This window comes from Pagrus pagrus (assembly GCF_965226575.1).
Source record: "Pagrus pagrus genome assembly, chromosome: 11".
Lineage (NCBI taxonomy): Eukaryota > Metazoa > Chordata > Actinopteri > Spariformes > Sparidae > Pagrus > Pagrus pagrus.
Window position 1 is genome coordinate 5432134 of NC_140195.1, and position 10883 is coordinate 5443016.

Sequence of the window (10883 nt, forward strand, 5' to 3'; positions counted from 1 at the left end):
TCGTTGCCTCGTCCAATCAGAGAGGCTCACCTGCAACATGTTCACCACAGAGAGAGATACAAATACACAAATATACAAACAAATTGCCACGAAACATCATCAGGGTGCAAAACTTTATACTGTATATTGTCTAAACAACATTATTAAGTTTAAAGTACAACATTTTTACGGCTAGTACAGCTGTAAATGTTCACCACATCCCTGATGTTTTCTCCACCGCATCAATAATGTACACTAGATTAAAGCCGCTACAAGGAAAACTTTCATTTTTTTGTTGACTCTGGCACCCCTGTGGACAAAAAGGAACAAACACCTTTAACTGGCTAACAAGTGCATTTATTTCCCCTCCACAGCTGCTCCTCCGAAATGCTTTAAATGTGCACAGGCTTGTACCTCTAGCTGGCCAGCAGGGAGGTGTTTGTAAAAGGAGCTAGTTTGCTAACTTTCACAAGCTCTTTTTGCTTTTATTTTAATTTTAAATGACAGCCGACATGTACCTCAGTCCTTTGTGCTAACATTAGCTGCTGAGCAAACCTGAAGCTGCTGCTGTGGCTCTGTTCTTTGGCTCAGGGCCTGTGTGCTTTGTGCTAATGAGGCAGCTAGCTGCTGAACGTCGCTGTCATCACTAAATGGTATCCAACTACTTCATGTCTCACTCACATGTAAGAAAACACAGAACGTAAACAACAAGCATGGTTATTGTTACTCACCACTAGTGTGTTAGTAGCAATTGTTGTGCGACTAGCTCGCTATTAACTTTAGCAGTATATCCACCCAGCACTGTGGAAGACTCAGTGAGTACATGTAGGTGGTATGAAGGTCGACAGACAGGCAGCCTGAACAATTTTTTAACACGTCTGAATTTACTGATTGCTATTTACTATTTTTTGATTGATTAGGTAACTTCACACTTCTTCCTACTCTGGTCTTAAAAAAAAAAACAAATCACAAAATAACAACAACAAAAAAAAAACCAAAAACACAAAAATGTTTGAAATAAAGATTTCAATCAATCAACTGGTGAAAGCGACAAACCCTCGCTTGAAGTAATGTCAATGCCGGACTCTAACTTGTAATGGAGTAAATTTTACAGTGTGGTATTAATACTTTTACTTCAGTTAGGGAACTGAATGCTTTCTCCACCTCTGGTTCTCAGATCCGTTCGGTTCTGTTCTGTCTATAATCCCGGCCGACCCGTCCGAGACATTGTGTACAACATGTGCAACAAACACACACACACATACACACACAGTGTGAGTGCAGCACATTCACTTTTTGGAGGACAGAGAGGGGTAAGAGGCACAAGGCTCCTCCCTGAGAGTTTGTGAAAACATTCCAGCAAAGTGAGGGCAGTCAAAGAATTGGAAACTCTCAGCGCGGCCTCCTACTCTCTCTATCCTCCTCACATGTAGTCGCACTGTGTGAACCTCTCAGGACGGGTCTGCGGGGGAACACATCAGGGAGGGAAAAACCTGAAGAGTCCTCGAAAAACTCAGACGGACAAAGAAAAACTCAGCCGTCCTATTGATCGTCTCACAATGAAGCTGGTGTTAGTCCTCCTTGTTTCCACCGCCTGGACCTTCACTGGAGCCCAGTATTACTACCAGGGGCTGATGGATTATCTGGAGAACAGGTTGTTGGCTATCGAGGTAAGAAGAAATGCCCCTTTAAATGACTGATAATTCATCAATATGCTGTGTAAAGTTGTAGGACAGACCTCTCTGAAGTTTTCTGAAAATGATATATAGCAGTTGATGTGTTCGTCCTCGTCCTCCTCTTATGTGATTTTTAGCTAACACAATCCAATTAATGCGATGTCTGCCCAGCTCATCAACCTCGCAGGGGCCTCTGGGGGAAATATCAGTGGATGCACGCAATGCGCTGTTTCTGCCCAGCAACATCTACAATTTTCTTCAGCCTTTAAGACAATGACACATCAATAATGAGTACAAGCTCAACCTTTTTTTTTCTGCCGTGGCCTCCAACATCAGAGCAGCTCTGATAGAAAGACGTGTTCTGCAGAGGGAGAATTAAGCCGCGTTACAGCAAAGTGCCTGAGGGAAGCAGCGAAATACTGCCGAGTTCAGTTTTGTGTGTTTAAGGAAGGTTGTAAGACAGAAACGTTTGTGTGAGGGGAGGACTTTTGTTGGCTCCAGGTGAGTGTGATATAAAATGGAGGATCTGGTTACCTGAGGGAGTCATTTCAACAAACTCTTTTACTGCATTCTTTCGGAGCGCGTTTCCAATGGATTGGATCTTTTTCCTTCTTCATCAGCCTCTGTGGCTGCGCTCCAGCACAGTCTTATAACTGTAATCCACACGAAATGAATTGTCTATTTACAGCTAAATCCTGCTGTCTTCGCCCCCCTGTGGCTTCCCTCCCAGTCTCAATTCCAATATGCTGGCTCAACTTCTGCATTGATGTGCGCGCTGCAATTCATCAGCAGGTTTTTTTCATTGAACTTTCATTTCCATTTGACCACAGGCCCCACCGCAAGCAAGGAGAGAAAATGAAAACCGAGGAGGACGAGACAGTGGAGGATGCGTCGGTTATTACATCTCGCTCTGAATAATTTACCTGTCAGCCTGACTGTGTCAATCACTACACCGAGAAACTGGGCTGTGTTTCTATCTGGTGATGGTTATAACGCTTTGATTGAAAAAGGGTCATACCACTGTTTGAGATTTATTATGGAAGGCTACACGACTCCACAGCTGTGCTGCCGGCTCTCTGAGACTGCTAACGTCTTCATGCTAACGTGCTAGCAATATGAATGCTAACATGCTGCTTTGCAAGTACAGTTATCATGTTCTGATCAGTTAAACATATTTGATCATAAACTTACTGTAAAGGAGCAATTTGTAAGAGATGTCTACTGAAGTTAGCATGCTAACCAGCTAGCCCCAGCCAGTGAGACCGTACCGTAAGAAGTGATAGTCTGAAAGCACTTGTAGTTTCAGCTGGGAGACGTAAAAGAACCACATTGACCTACCTGGTCAAATAAGTAAAGAAAATAAACTCACAAAATGTGAAGAAGGAGGTATTTCAACATCCCAAACATCGATTTTTCTTGCTAAACAGAAAAAATACAACCGTACACCATCTGAATTTAGGTTTGTCTCTTATACCGGACTAAGACGAGCGATCAAAACAGTCTCGCTTTGTCTTTTCACAGTCACCTCAGGTTTGGTTGAAATAAATCCTCAATCAACAGAATATGATATGAAAATATTTCGGCTCCACGTGCCTTTTTTATACCCACCGCTGTTGTCCGAATCCCTCTTGCTCCTCATCCAGTGCTCGCCCTCTGCCGGTTCTTCTCGTCCCTGAAGCCATAGTCTTGGTCAGAACCGCTGTGGACCACCTCCCCACTGTATCCCCTCATCAAAATGACCTCTGTCGGTCTCGTCCACTCTCACGTCAGGCTGCTAAATCCAGTTGAGCTGGACCCCACTGTGGTGACGGTCCATACAACCGTCTGGCCCACTGAGCCATGAGCTAATTAGCTATCATTAGCTAGCTTCAGCCAAGAAAAACCAGCAAAGCAGTTACATCTTTGAAACTTGAGATATTTAAGTTTATGAACAAATGCCTGAAAAAGTGACGTTTCCATCAGCCTAGGCTTCACTGTGATTTACTGGTGCTAGGCTAAAATGCGGATGTTAGCATGCTAACACACTAAACTAAAATGATGACGTGGAAAAATAAAACCTGCCAAAGATAAGCACGTCAGCATTGTTATGTGGTTATGTAAGCACGCTGACCTTTTAAGCATTGAAGTCCAAGCTACGCTACACAACCTCACAGAGGTGCCAGCATGACCTTTAACCCCTGAGTCTTGTTGCTGGCGGCTTGTGTGAAATCACTACAGCACTTGTTTTTGCTCTGCCCATGTCTGATAGGACCGAATGCAGTTTTGGCACGATCAGTCCCACCGCTACCACACAGAGCTGCTGGATTTCAAGAAGCTAACCGTCGAGGCCGTGGAGGGAATAAAGAACGAGCACGGCCTGCTGTTCAAAGACCTCGAAGGGGCCGCGGCGCGAGTGGACCGGGTGGAGCGCGAGATGGACTATGTGGAGACCCAGACTTCCCCCCGGGCCTGTGCGAATAAGGCGGATAAGGTGGTGGAGCAGGGAGCGTGGGGGCTGCAGGAGAGCAGAGGGGAGGAAGAGGAGGAGGAAGACTGGGAGGAGCTGTACTCCAGAGTCTCTGGTGAGCTGCAGGGAAACGTCCTCTGCGAGGATCTTTGATCTCTCATTTCCTATTCATGACAGCTGCCGTCAGAGCCTATAGGATATATAGGTTGTATGTTCTACTTAAGGTTAAACTTAGAAATTCACATCACACCAGGAATTACACCCCACCCCACCCCACTTTTGCAGACTTGCTGTCTTGGAAAAGCCATGCCACTGGAAAATGGGAAACAAAAACAGCGCTGTTACAAGTCATTTAACGGTGTGCTTTGAGTCAGTGGGCAGTCATGTTTTCCAGGAAGAAATGTGGCCTCGTGCAGCTCATTTATTTCAGCGAGAGCTGCTCCTCTGTTTGTGCTGCTCGAGCGCGACATTTGTCATGATAATCTTCAAGATCCCCAAAGCGTGCCGCTACAAACAACGCAGAGATGTGACTGCTGCACCGGGTCGTTTGCTCTGGATATACAGGGACTCATAACCCTTTTTATAAGTTGTAAAAATCACATTTTTAATTCCACGGGACGCTTCAGACTTTATATTGGCGGATTTCACTGAATACGCACATTAAGCAAAAAGATCTGCATGAGCCAAATCCCATCGGTAACTTTTAAAAAAGACTCCTCACACAAAGCGGCTGAGGGAAATATTGATTCCTGTATTATTCTCGCTGACTTAACAAGACGATCGATAACGCATTAATTCGAGAATTATGCTGTAATAACTTAAACGCTCTGCTCAGAATCATAATGCTGCTCGTGCTCCATATAATCAAGGGAGATTTCATACATATTGGGTGATGCAGAGCGAAGGGTTTTCTCTGTGTCAAATCTCCTGTTCAATCTGGAGGCTGTGTCTCTGCAGAGAGGAGGGACAGGAAGCTGCCCTGAAGCTGCAGCGTTTATTCTCCAAGCTCATGTTCGCAGGACTGAGCTCTGCACACAGTGAGCCATTGTGAACGTCTGTGAACTGACCTAAAACGAACTTTACCGCATTGTAGGGACCCTTTTTTAAGATTTTGTGAGCGTAATGCTAATTTCGGCCCCCGGACACACTGGGGGGAGGACGTCCTTTGTTCGTGCACATGCTTGAAAGCACCGTATTATTAATCTCACTTCTTTTTCTACAGAAAGCATCCTCATGTCCTCTGTGTTGTACTAATACCTCCTCTCATAATGAGTCTGTGTCCAATTTCCCCATGACTGCTTTGAATTTACCTTTTCATGGAGAGCCAGATATTCACCGCTGCAGGCGGCCGTGAACGTTGTTGGGTTGCAAATACAGATTTCAGCTGAGGGAGGGCACTTCACTGAAACATGCTAATGGCACAAATTGATGCAGCTGAGGATCAAAATCCAGGTGATGTGATTATGTTAACACACCTGTGAAATATTCGCTGTAACAGACGTGTAATCTGAGATGCAGATTGATGTTTCTAACTCAGCTGCAGCTCGATCGCCAGAATAAATGTTTGGCAGTTGTGCTTATGATCTGGTGAGATTTAGGCACGACAACCACTCGGTGGGGGTTAGGAAGAGATAATGCTTTGACTTAAAATACCTGATTTTGTTGCCGCAAACATAGCTGGAAGTTCTCGCAAGGTCTCCTTGAAAATATTGCATAGTTTCAGCCTGTACAAATGTTGAAACACTTCCCAGTCTGGTTGTCTAGCCACCACCATCCCCTCTGTGTCCTGATATGAAAGTCAGTGATAGAAAATGCCAGTATTTCAGTGAGGATAGTTTGGTTGTATGAGAAATTTCCGTTTTCGTCCTTTCCTGTTTTCTTTTCGTGCGTTTCTCCCACGGGCTGGTATTCCTGAGACCAGGTTAAAGAAAGAAACATGTCTCCTCACGTGCACCACAGCCTGTAATCACTACATATTGATATTAATTGACCATTTGTTTTGCATTAATACATATCTGAGGTCGTGTGCTGTGAATTTATAAAGTTCAAGAGCATCGCCCGCATGAGAGGAATGTTTAAAACTGTGTGTTTCTCTGCACTGGCTGCATGTCCAGCTAACGAGGTCTCATCTAATAACAGTACCCTGACCTTATTTCTAAGGCCAAGGAGCACATCATGACTAACTACATTAGTTTGTGGGTTTACAAGAAAGTAGTTCAAAAGTAATTACCACGAGCATCTACTGAGTTGTTCCTGTGTTTGACTCCTTCTCCCTAACTGGACGTTGTTGCTCTTCAGGCTTGGTTATCTGATTTCTGAACTGGCAGCCATAACAGAGCAACGGCACAACAAACAGTGAAACTGTAAACCTGACCGTGGTTTATTTCTTTAAGCACAAAAGCATGATCCTCTTCCTTTGTGATCTCTCTCCCTGCAGACTGTGTGGAAATCATCTCTGGCATCCGATCAGTGAAGATCCTGAAGAGAGTGGGGAGCCCCAGAGGCATGTGGACCAGAGACCCCAGGTCGTCCAAGGTTTACGTCTTTAACGGGACGTCAGGAGACAGCGTCTACCAGTTCAAGTCTGTGAGGGACTTCTCCCGCTCTCCTGGCGTCACCGGCAGCAGACGGCTCAGGCTTCCTTCTGATTGGATTGGACCTGGCAGCGCCGTTTATAACGGCTACTTGTACTACATACAGCGGGAGGCTGATACGGACGTGCAGGTGGTCAAATACGACATGCTGAGTGGCTCGGTGACTGATATCGCCATGTTCCCTGTGGAGAGCCAGGCCGCTGTGTACAGCCTCAACCCAGAAACTGTAGCGGACCTGGCAGCAGACGACGAGGGCCTCTGGCTCCTGTACGCCACCAGCGACAGCGAGCCAAACATCCACCTCGCAAAGATGGACCCTGCCACGCTCGATATAGAGCAAATCTGGGACACCCGTTGCCCAAGGGAGAACGCAGAGGCCGCTTTTATCGTCTGCGGGACCGTCTACGTGGTTTACAACACCCGCCTGGCCAGCCGCTCCCGGGTCCAGTGCATCTTTGACGTCAATGACATGGTGATCAGCGAGGAGGCTCCGCTGCTCTACTTTCCCAGAAGGTACGGCTCCCACGCCAGTCTGAAATACAACCCCGAGGAGAGGCAGCTCTACGGCTGGGACGACGGCTACCAGATCATTTACAGACTGACCATGAAGAGGAAACTCCTGGTCTGACAGCGGGGGGGAGTGCTGGTGTCATGTTTTTCAAAAGGCGAGGATGAAAAATAGGAGCAGTAAATCTGTTCGAGTTACGCCAAATTCTTTCCTGCAGCTCCGATTTAACACAGATCACATGTAACATCACACATTTTCAAACAAATCAAAGAGCTTTTTGAACCATTAGTCACTTATTTCATCCTCATCTTATATGTGTAGATCAAGAAAATGCCACTCTGTTTATTAGAGGCTGTCTATGCTGTGTGTGCGTGTCCTCCTTTCATTTGATTTGACCGTTTCATTCAAGCAAAATCTAATTTCCTTTGCGCCTCGCTCTCTGCTTGTCAAGCCAGCGCCTGCGTTGTTGTCGCAAGTTAAAACACACAGCGGAGAGAGAGCGTTTTTGCATAAGTCTTTTAATCAAAAGGAAAGAAAATCATGTCACAGAACTGAGAACACATCACATCCCATGGGAGGAGGAACAAAAAACAACAAACTATTTTCCGCTGTTGATTTTTCAGACTCGATCCAACGAAAAAGAAATGACAGTTTGTGGCGTAAAGAATCTATTTCAGTTTACTGTTGACACACACCGGGTCACTTGTGATTGTGAGTCTCGCTTAACGATCTAAAGGAAACTCGTGATCGACGACTGTTGATATCACTCACCAGAACATGTTTTTTCTCAAACGTTTTTCTATTAGTTACAAATACAAAAATGTTCAATAAAAAATTGGAAATTCAGTGCTATCATAACAGCTGGAAGGGATACAAGATCATATCAAGAAACGTTTACAATATTAGGCAAAAAGCTAGGAGGGCTCGAAACAGTCCGTAAACTGAGGCAAATTGATTTAACAGGTCTCTTCTACTATGAAAAAACACAACCACACATCGTCAGAGAAATATATGACCATCATAAAGCACATGAGGAAACAGAAAGGTTTATTTTTCAACCACTTGATTCAAATTTTAACACTAAATTAAAGAATAATGGAGGAATTTCACCATCAAAACATCCGTGTGGATCTCAAGCGGCCACATTTATGGAGCGGCGCTGATGCTGTGATGGGTTACGTCAAGCGCGGACAATAACGCGCTGACTCATCCTCTCTATAACAAGGGCCAATTAGAGAAATGCCACTGCTCTGTAGACGCTGACCTGTCCACCCATCAGCTGTGCCCCCGCGCTGTCGTCTCAAACCCTCGCGTACACACCGAGGCACTAAACAGCTCGCTACTCCTGGTGGGAAATGGCGAAAACAGATCCGACGAAGGGGTCTGCTGAATGCATCCGCACACGGCCTCCCCCCACCCCCCGATTTCTCCCGGACATTTTCACAAACTCTGTGATATATGGAGTCTCAGCTGAGAGCAGCCAGAGCCAAAAGTATTACTCGTCCTCCGTTTGCTGAATGAGGCACCGGCAGTCTAGACGAGCCGAAGCCGCTGCCAAGAACATTTTCACGTATCAGATTAAAAGATGCTGTGGGCTGCTGTTGAGATAATAGGGGACGCTATTCAATAAAATGGTCCTCATATCGAAAAGAAATTATCTGTACAAGCCTTAGCAATATAATCTGTGCATGTCTCCTGGCGGGTTTTTCCTGCCTGCTATCACGCTGGCTCTGGAGATGAACATTTCCTGGCCCAAATGGTTCTGATGGTATCTGCGCTTGCCAATTACAGAACACCAAATGTACTTCGACTGGAAGGTTAACCCTGAAACTTGAAGAAAACCAAATTATAATGTTCATCACAAAGATATTTTTAGATCAGAAGCTTTAAATTTGTTTCTCATTTACCAGAAATTGAGAATGTGTGTGTAGAAATACTATATTATACTCTGTTTTCATTGATTAGAAATAAACCAGCTGCCAGGAAACCAGTAACCTGACTATCACTGTTCGCTCTAATTAGCTAACATAACGTAGAAACAATAAAAACACAAAGCTAGCTCTCGCAGGTGGTGAGAAATGGTCTACAAATGCCAAAAACAGTGGAATCAAAACAAATTCAGCAAATAAGTCATGAAGCATCAGGTCTGTGATGACGACCTTAAATAAATATATGAAATAAACACATAAATTCCATATTTCCATCGCATTTTCTACATGGTTTTGTATCATTCGAGGTTCAACTTGCACTCTCCTGGTGTAATTTAGGGGAATTAGAGTCTCCAGCTGTTTATCTCGATAAATCATTTCTATCAATCGCGTAACGTAAGTGATACATTTATATTTGTTTGCATGTTCATTTGATTTTGTAAAACCTGGCTAGCAACTGACCTAGAAACAAGCGTTTCTTGCCTGCCAGTTTCTGTGCAACACTTTGCTCCACCTGTTAAAGTCCAGTGCTCTGAACAGAAAGCTGGATGCTGATAGTTAATTATTCACTCTGAGCTGAAAGGAAGGTTTCGCTTCCAGGGAACATTGTCGACCGATCAGGTTTGGGGTTTGTGCACAAACAAAGAGCTGCTCTTCAAGTTGATCTCCTCTAATCTCTATTAAACAAACATCTGCATACGAACGCAGACATTGTGTGCCAGGGACTGAATAGGTTCCCAAAACAACACGACCGTTGCTGTTGCAGCGTACCAGTGACAGGCGAACCGGACCACTCGCGGTTTGGTGAGCACTGAGCAAGAAAACTGCTTGGTTAGGTTTAGGAAAACATTGTGTTTTGGGTTAAAATCACTGTTTCTTCTGTAACTTCAGTTACAAGCTTAGGTTACATTGTGTAAGTCATGAGTTAGTTAAAAGCGAGTTATGTAAATCCTTTTACTTCTGTGGTGAAAGAAGCAAGCGGAGAAACTCACCAGACTCCCTTTAAAAAACTCTCAATTTTGAAACTTCAGCGTCAGGAGAAAGTGTATAAACTTTGTGTCTACACATGCTTATCAATTTGGGCCTACTTGTTCATTCGGCAAACGTTATACGTGAAGATATTTCTTTCTTTGTGTTAAAAACATTGTGTCCATTTGTTCTCATGATGTAGCTGTAGGCCTATATTTGCATATATAGCAGGGAAGTGAGAGCCGATCACTATCTGATCGGATCACTCATCACTCTTTCCCTCTCGCAGAACACACCCGTTGTATTCGCTGTTATCCTATTTATCTATTTCCGCCCCGACATTGGTTGTGGTTAGGGTTAGGGGTTAGGGTTAGGGTTGTCTTTTTCTTAATAACTCGAACCCTGGTTCAAAGAACTCACTGTTGACTTATGTGGCTGCGTACTGAGAAACGTACATATGAGTCGTACGTAGCTGCTTTTATTGTCGACCTGTATGGTTGTTTTTCTGATGAGGACGGGCTGCTGCATTCATATGCAGATAAATTAAGAGTCGTCTCTTGAAGGTCCAATTAGTAAGAATTCCCAACTCCTCCTCAAACACTGACGCTTTGGGCTGGCAGCCAACCCGACCTACAATCCCAAAGCGTCAGTAGTTGATGAGTTTTGAATGAGACTCAAAATTAACTTTCCAACAAACTGGACCTTTAACTCCAGATCTTTTCTTGCGTTTTACGTTCTTAAATCAGACTCTCAACCACGACTGGTGCACAGAAGAGTTGTCTT

At 44.5% G+C, this 10883-nt stretch overlaps 1 protein-coding gene across 1 annotated transcript; it reads left to right on the forward strand.

Annotated features, from left to right (window-relative positions):
* The first annotated feature begins 1308 nt into the window (after positions 1-1308).
* On the forward strand, positions 1309-9190 carry olfml3a (olfactomedin-like 3a). Its single transcript, XM_084365533.1, has 3 exons — positions 1309-1649; positions 3904-4216; positions 6539-9190. Exons 1-3 carry the CDS (start codon positions 1539-1541, stop codon positions 7321-7323), a joined length of 1209 nt encoding a protein of 402 aa, XP_084221659.1. The 5' UTR covers positions 1309-1538; the 3' UTR covers positions 7324-9190.
* The last annotated feature ends 1693 nt before the right edge of the window (positions 9191-10883 follow it).

Coding starts and splice junctions, on each gene's coding strand:
- olfml3a (XM_084365533.1), top strand. CDS start 1,539: ATGAAGCTGGTGTTAGTCCTCCTTGTTTCCACCGCCTGGACCTTCACT. Junction 1,650..3,903: donor ACAGGTTGTTGGCTATCGAG/GTAAGAAGAAAT, acceptor CATGTCTGATAG/GACCGAATGCAGTTTTGGCA. Junction 4,217..6,538: donor GCTGTACTCCAGAGTCTCTG/GTGAGCTGCAGG, acceptor CTCTCCCTGCAG/ACTGTGTGGAAATCATCTCT.